This window comes from Hyla sarda, chromosome 10, assembly GCF_029499605.1.
Source record: "Hyla sarda isolate aHylSar1 chromosome 10, aHylSar1.hap1, whole genome shotgun sequence".
In the NCBI taxonomy this organism is placed as follows: domain Eukaryota; kingdom Metazoa; phylum Chordata; class Amphibia; order Anura; family Hylidae; genus Hyla; species Hyla sarda.
The window spans coordinates 27909682-27918007 of NC_079198.1; the positions used below are offsets into that span (position 1 = coordinate 27909682).

Here is an 8326-nt window from a genome sequence, read left to right on the forward strand (position 1 = left end):
CAAGGTTTCCCTACAAGAATGGTGGAGAATGGTGAAGAACAGAAGGAGGCACAGGAAGCTTGATAGTTATAACCACACATTGTGGCACAGTAAGCTTGATGTTGTAGCAGTCTATAATAGACTATGATTCTCAAGTGTTTTTTTTCCTTTTCTTTTTTTAAGACCAGGGCTGGGGACCATGTGACACTCCACTAGTCCACTGTGAGTTGGGTGGCACCCAGAGTAGCTGTCGGCTTTCACTCATCCTTCAATGCTGCTGTGGGTCCTTTGGTATACTACCCCCCTACAGCCCCACATACTGCACTTTGCTGCAAGAAATAGGAGAGTCTTATTCTCTAACTCGTTTCCACTTAAAGGGGTACTCCACTGGTACATTTAGTTCCGAACGCTGTGTGCGCGCTGCGGGGGGTCAGTCACGCCCCCTCGTGACATCACGCCCCCTCAATGCAAGTTTATGGGAGGGGGCGTGGCTGCCACCAGGCCCCCTCCCATAGACTTGCATTGAGGGGGCGTGACATCACTAGGGGGCGTGGCCAACCCCCACAGCGTGCACACAGTGTTCAAAACTAAATGTTCCGAACGCTGGCCAGTTCTGAATGCTGTGTGCGCACTGTGGGGGTTGGCCACACCCCCTAGTGACATCACGCCCCCTCAATGCAAGTCTATGGGAGGGGGTGTGGCAGCAGCCACGCCCCTTCCCACAGACTTGCATTGAGGGAGCGTGAGGTGACATCAAGAGGGGGGCGTGACCGACCCCCGCAGTGCGCACACAGCGTTCCTGCTTGCCACAGACACCCATTAACTTCAATGGGATGGCAGCTGCACTGTTCAGACTGAAAAATTTCCGCATCAGAATCTGGCTTCCGCCTGAAGAACATGATGAAGACATGATTATTCTTTCAGCAGAATCCATGCGGAAAAGACCAATAACCAATGGGACTTTGAATTTCAGCGCCTATTTCTGCTGTAAAATTCTGCACATAGTAAGCCATTTTGAATGGCACAAATTTTGAGTGGATTTTTTTTTAGTGTGTACATATCCTAAACACTATAATATAAACATAATGTAAATACATTACACAATATATACATGACACACACAGCACTGACATGGTATACAAAATGAAATAGAGCAATAAAATATCTAATATTATTTCTCTCCTGGGGACCTACCATAAGTCTTCTGCAGAAGTGGTGGAATAACATTAACCCCCCCCCCCCCCCCCCCCAACCCTTACAGGCTCAGTCCCATTTACATGGTTACTATTGATATATTAAAGGATTAATCTGATATAAATAAGAATTCTGCTGAAGCATATAGTATTGCTTATATTTCTGCTCCAGTCCTGAAATCAGCATTTGTTTTGTGGGTTTGTAGTCATCACTCCTACCGAGTCAGAAACACTACTTCCTGGTTGTACAGTCACTACAATTACCAGAATGCATTGCATTCTCACAACTCTTCATCACAGCCCTCCCACCCTACCTACTCCCCTACCACAGCACTTCTGCCAGTTCCCCACACAGAGCTGCTACAGAACATTGCTCTACAGAGAAGAACAGTCTGCAACACCTGCTGTATTAATTTCCTGTCTGCTCCTCTACCTGTGCCTAGATTTAGCACAAGCCAGTATTCTGTACGTTTCATACATTGTTCCCTAAATGTCCCAATAAAGACATACTGTATATTTGTATATGTGTATATGATGGAGAGATCGTGATTTAAGCTGTAGGAGCATGTCAGAAGTGGTGACATCACTCATGGGGTGGGGCTTTAGCTTTGAGCCACACCTCCCGAGACAGTAGAGGATGATGCGTTATCTTTCGAGAGATGGAAAAGACAAACGAAAACAATTTTTGATAACACTATATTAGTAAGTTATATCTAGGTGTAATAGTTTTATTTAAATACAATTTTATAATTTACCCTTTAATTAATTCTGACTTTATAGCTCTTTTCTATGTTTGCTCATATTAAAATGTATATAGATAGGATTCTCTTTCACTAACTCTTCTTCAAAAAATTTCTTTACTGTGGTGAATTTGGTCAGGATTGTACTTATACAGAATATTTCAGAATTTAGATTGGTATGTTATATAGTCTTCTTTTTGTTATTCTTCCAATACAGGAAAGAACTTTTAGGATATCCCAAAAAAGATATTTTGACATATTGGCAGGCTGAGGATTACCCTAAGGCCTGGGGACATGGCTTGAAAGAAAACCCTCTACCAAAGGAGAGTCAACCAACACTTCGACGACCACCTCCAATGCGGGACACCCTTCAGTTTCCCATTGCCACTAAACTGCCACGGATACCACCACGTGCAAAATCTGTTCCACACACAGGCCTTAAAACCTTAGTACAGGAAAGTTATCAGTGGTCACTGGATGCTAAGAGGTCCCAAGATGTTTACATCCCCCTAGAATGCCCCTGGACCAAACCAAGACAGGGACCATTGCCAGAGATCATGTCTGTTCCTAAGATGTATGAAACTGAGTATGAGACTTATGGTAGCGAGGAACCAGTTGTGGTGTGAAAACAGCCAGGAGACATTAAATGATCTGTGATGACATAATTTATAGGCAACAAACTCTTAACCTTCAAATAAACTCAGCTTTAAAATTACTATTGTGTTTTTATTATGTTTTAAATAATAATTAAAAGGGTACTCCGATGGTAAACTTTTTTTTTTTTTTAATGAACTGGTGCCAGAAAGTTAAACAGATTTGTAAATTACTTCTATTTAAATATTAATCCTTCCAGTATTTATTAGCAGCTGTATGCTTCAGAGGAAATTCTTTTCTTTTTAAATTTCTATTTTGTCTTGTCCACAGTGCTCTCTGCTGACACCTCTGTCCGTGTCAGGAACTGTCCAGCACAGCATAGGTTTGCTATGGGGATTTTCTCCTGCTCTGGACAGTTCCGATACGGGCATCAGGTGTCAATAGAGAGAATGTGGACAAGACAAAAAAAAAGAAATTAAAAAAGAAAATAATTTCCTCTGTAACATACAGCTGCTAATAAGTACTGGAAGGACAAATATTTTTTAATAGAAGTCATTTACAAATCTGTTTAACTTTCTGGCATCAGTTGATTTATAAAAAAAAATGTTTCCACCAGAGTACCCCTTTAATTAATTCTTCGCCCCTCGACATCTTGTCCCCTATAGGATAGGTCTGAGTGGAAGCTTCAAAATGTCTCAGGCTTAAGCTTGGCGCTGACCGGGATAAGAGAGCAGGAGTCGCAGTACTTCGAGCAGGTAACTTTATTCTGACCAAGATGCAACGTTTCGCTACGCATGAAACATGTTGCATCTTGGTCAGAATAAAGTTACCTACTCGAAGTACTGCGACTCCTGCTCTCTTATCCCGGTCAGCGCCAAGTTTAATCCTGTGACGTTTTGAAGCTTCCACTCAGATCTACTCGACGTATCAGGAAGGCTGCAGATTGGACATCGTGCAATTATACACTTGACCTAATGTTCTGTATGCCGGTATACACAACCGGTAAGCGGCTGCTCACCCCTCCCCACCCCGCGCTCACCATTGTATCAGTGATAGTCCACTATGGAGTGCCTTTACTTCTCCCTATAGGATAGGGGATAAGGTGTCCAATCGTGCGGGAGGGGGGTTCCTGAGGCCGGACTATTATGTTCAGAATGCCGGCTTGGGGCTTTCTTGACGTCACCACGCCCATCACACCCCCTCCATTCATGTCCATGGAAGGGGGATTGACAGCTGTGGAGCAGTCGTACACAGGCGTCACGCCCCCTCCCATAGACATGAATGGAGGAGGCATGACGGCTGTGGTCGGCGTCCGCAATCATACATCTTATCCCCTATCCTTTGAAAAGGGGATAATAAGTCTAGAGGTATAACAACCCTATACTTTATGGTGGGTCATACATAAGGATACAGCACCCTGCTAATTATATTTGTAATATTGTGGTCCAAGTTTTTATATGAAAACACAAACCTGAGCACATATAAAGCACACAAGTACTATAAAGAACTAGTACAGAAACCTTGGTGCTTTCAATTCACACAGAGGATACCAAGTTTGACCGTTATAGGCGGCACGCTAACTTTAATATGGTGACATTTTGTACAAGAAGACTGATGGTTACAAAACAGCACCTAGGCTCAGTTTTAACTGTCCGGGACAAAAACTGGTCTAATTTTGGCCAAGCCAACCAATCACAGCTCAGCTTTCATATCTTAATAAGCTCTGATAAAATGAAAGCAGAGCTGTGATTGGTTGTTATGGGCAAGTTTTTGTCTCAGATTGATATATCTGGGTATAGTTGGTTTGCATAGCCCATATATATTGACGTACTGCTACAATATACATTCTGATACTAAAGGTATAGCTATTGCTAAACTCCTACATTACTGGGGCTATAAAAATCCAGCATCTCCATATACTGCACTTACTGGACATCCAGACGTGTTATAGGAAGAAAGCTATATGCCCCCATACATAACATAGTAACATAGTTCATAAGGTTGAAAAAAAGACAAAAGTCCATCAAGTTCAACCTATAGGCAAAAAAATAAATAAAATAAAAAAACCCTTATGAGGCTGGTCCCAATTGCCCCATACCAGGGGGGAAAATTCCTTCCCGACTCCAAATATGACATCAGAATAAATGCCTGGATTAACGTTCTGCCCCTATATATCTAGTTTCCATAACATATAATGTTATGAACCTCCAGAAATGCATCAAGGTCCCTTTTGAACTATTTTATTGGGTTTACAATGACCACCTCCTCTGGCAGAGAGTTCCATATTCTCACTGCTCTTCCAGAAAAGAACCCCCGTCTGTACTGCCCCCTGATATATTTATACATGGTTATTAGGTCGCCCCTTAGCCTTTTTTTTTTTTTTTTTAAACTAAATAACCCAAATTCTGATAACCTTTCTGGATACTGTAGAGTAAAATAAGTCCATGCAGAGGCTCCCAGTCTACAACATCCATGTACAGTATACCAATCCCCTGATATAGGGGTTATAGACATCACCAAACAAAATCCAGTGGCGTAGTTATATAGTTATAGGGTAAGGGGGGGGGGGGGGGGTCTGTCTTTGGTGCATGTTCGCTGGTCACCTGGAAAAGCTGTCAAAAGTGCACAACATGTTATATAGAAATGGTAGCTCCTAAAGATGACCCAAGATCTTTATCTATGGCCCCATCCCATATTAGAAGTCTTTAATTTGTTCACAGCCAAACAGGCTGTGAACAAAGCAGGCTGGCAGCTCTGAGTGTTCTCCTTTGTGAACAAAGCAGACTGGCAGCTCGTAGTGTTTAGGACTCCAGCATGAGTCTGCAATGCTTGCTGTCAGGACAGGTAGGGAGACCCCTAGTGGTCATTTCTTCAAAGTGGAAAATTAAATAGAAAGAAGCATATTTTTTTAATAACATGCAATTGTAAAGTTATTCTGCATACATTAATCTATAATATATCAAAAGTTTTTTTGATGAGAGGTACCCTTTAAAGGGGTAAAGACAATTGAAGGATATCTCTGATCGCAACCCACCCATGAGTGCTGGTTGGTTATCATGGCAGCAGGGTGCCTTCTAAAAGCCTCCATGGCTGTCAGGTCAAATCTACTATAACAACATGCCTACAGGCTGCACTAGGAGATCACAGTTCTGATAGTACACTACAAAAAATAGAATTGCAGTATACTGTATAAGTGATCAAACCATTGTTTATAGACAAAAAAAAATATGCAAAAAAAGTTTTATAAAATGAACACTCCCACAATAAAAATGTAAATCCCATCTTTCCCAACTTTTTAAAGAAAGAATCTGAACAAAGAAAAAGTGTACATATTTGGCATTGCCATGTACAGAAATTAGATTATAATTTTTTACCATGCACAAGAACACTAGAATATAAAATAAAAATACCAAAAGTAGAATTGCAGATTTTTTGGTCACCTTGCATCTTAGAAAATGAAAAGTGTTTAAAAAGCTCCACGTACCCCATTATGGCACTTAAAAAAAAAACACGACTACAAAATATAAAAGTCTCTACACAACTCGTTATACAGAAAAGTTATAGGGTTAAGAACATTTTATTTTTTAAAAGGACCAAACCTAGAAAAATTGCAGTCACTCGCATGATTATGCATTGCAAGTATTGTGTTTAATCAAATTTATATTACATTGATCTGTATGCGCAATTGAATAATAAAAAATAAACACATTTAGTATCGTCACGTGTGGAATTGTCCAAACTATTAAAATATAGCATTATCAATCCTACATTGAGAATGGCGGGGGGGAAAAAAAAAGTTATAAAAAGGGATCCAAAATCCGATCTATGCTAAAATGGTTCTAATAGAAAAAAAAATAGAATACAGCACATTGGGCAATTCCACATGGCGAACCCAGAAGTGTTGCGCTGTGGGACACCGTTCCATGGGAACAGTGCTGACAGGGGAGCAAAATTAATAAAAAATTCCCTCTTGGTAAAACTCCTTTTAAGTTGTATTGCGCAGGCTTTTATTGTTTAGTTCCTGGCTCAGCTGGGCTTCCTGCATATGAAGCACTCTGATATTTGTACTTAGTGTCTATAGGATTAGGGCGCTAGAAATAGTAACTTTCCTGTTTCAATATAAAAAAAATCAATAAAAATTAAAAATATACTCACCCCCAAATGGTGCTACAGAACGTTATAGCTTTCAGAAAATGAAGATGAAAAAGCCTCCAAAAAATGCTTAAGGTATTAGGATAGGATAAGATATCATAAGAAAACCAATTACCAAATACATTTCCATTCAACTGTTTTAGCTAAAGGTGAAAATCGAAGGTTTTAATATGACACATTTATCAGCTTAAAGGGTGTCTCTGGTTACAACCTCCCACATGTACAGTCACTGTGCTTCCTAGAACTCTTAGTGCTCAAAGATACAGATAGGACCAAGGCTATGCTGGAAAAATAATACCTGCTTATGTAATAGTCATTTCCCTATGCAGCAGAGTATATGGTGCTTATTCTGTATAGCAGAATGGTGGTCCTCCCATCACCACAATAGGTCTAGTCAGGCCTTGGTTTGTCTTATGAAGAAAAACATGCACCAGAGACAACTGAATTACTTTCACCTGTAATACATTTCTAGTGCAAAAAACAGATCAGACTGTACACCAGTGTTTCCCAAAGTGGGCGAAACTACCCCCTGGGGGGTACTGCAATGATCCAGGGGGCAGTAGTAGCTTTAAAGAGGTGCTCCGGGGAAGTTAAGAAAAGTAAAATGCCCCAAAGCCACACAATACCTGTTTTGTGTCCCCTGTAGTTATCCATGTGGTTTTGGTAGCTCCTGTTGCCCCTGTTGTCTCCTATATATTCTTTTTCCTTGCTTGCAGCCCAGACTACAACTCCCAGAAGTCAGTGCAGCTCTGTGTTATGGCTGCCAGCTAATTGCTTTCACTGCAGTCAGAAGCACACACAACGTCTTTTCTTTCAAAGTAGTAGGCACATGCGCTCACGTGACCAGTGCCCATGAATATTAAAATCCAGCCGGCGGGCCCGCCTCCTGCGCGCAATTCACCGAAGACAGAAGAGGATCTTCAAAAGGAACTGGGCATTGGACTGCAGGTACGTATGAGTCTCCCGTTTACCTGCACTGTAATCAGTTTACTGGGTTTAGTGTGGGTGAGTGGGTGATCGTTTTCCTTTAACATGGCTGCGGACAACTCCCTTATTTTGGTCCTGACATAAAAGAGGTGGCTTGAGGGCATGTTGAGAATTGCATCATGTGTTTCCTCTTAAATGGGCACTGTCATTATAACTAATTTTTGGTAGTGCACTCTTTATGGTAAATAAAAAATATTTGTAATGTACAAAAAAAAAAGTTTTCTATGTTTTATTTGTGTTTAAAAAAGCTGCCACTAGGTGTCTCCCTACTAGTCTAGAGCATATTTCCCCCCATGTCTTGCACACACTTTGGACTACTGCTGGCCTGGCAGATGTTCAAAATCAGGAAATGCTGAGGGTGTATGTACAGCCTTAGCCAATCATAGCTCATCTCACACTGAACTGCTCTGGGCTGTGTGTAGCAGAGTGAGGGAGGAAGTTCTCCCCTGTATTGCTTCAGATGATGTCACGCCTGCTGGGTAACGCCCCTTCCCAGTCTGTAAATCTGAGCAGGAAATACAGAGCAATATGAAGGTAGAAAACTAAAAAAGAATAAAAATAAAGGCAGGGGGGTGGTTTATCATGATGGGGGAAGTGAACATAGAGGATTATAAAATTCAACAAGATCATGACAGGTACTCTTTAAAGAATATGAATTGTTTATTTACTTCCTGCTGTTAT

At 41.1% G+C, this 8326-nt stretch overlaps 1 protein-coding gene across 2 annotated transcripts in view; it reads left to right on the plus strand.

Moving 5' to 3' along the window:
• The window catches only part of SAXO3 (stabilizer of axonemal microtubules 3), a 75045-nt gene extending 72423 nt beyond the window's left edge, over positions 1–2622 (plus strand). For both annotated transcript variants that reach the window (XM_056544857.1, XM_056544856.1), the window contains exon 5: positions 2130–2622. In XM_056544857.1, coding sequence (XP_056400832.1) covers positions 2130–2538 — 409 coding nt within the window. In that variant the 3' untranslated portion in view covers positions 2539–2622. The remainder of the gene's footprint in view (positions 1–2129) is intronic.
• The last annotated feature ends 5704 nt before the right edge of the window (positions 2623–8326 follow it).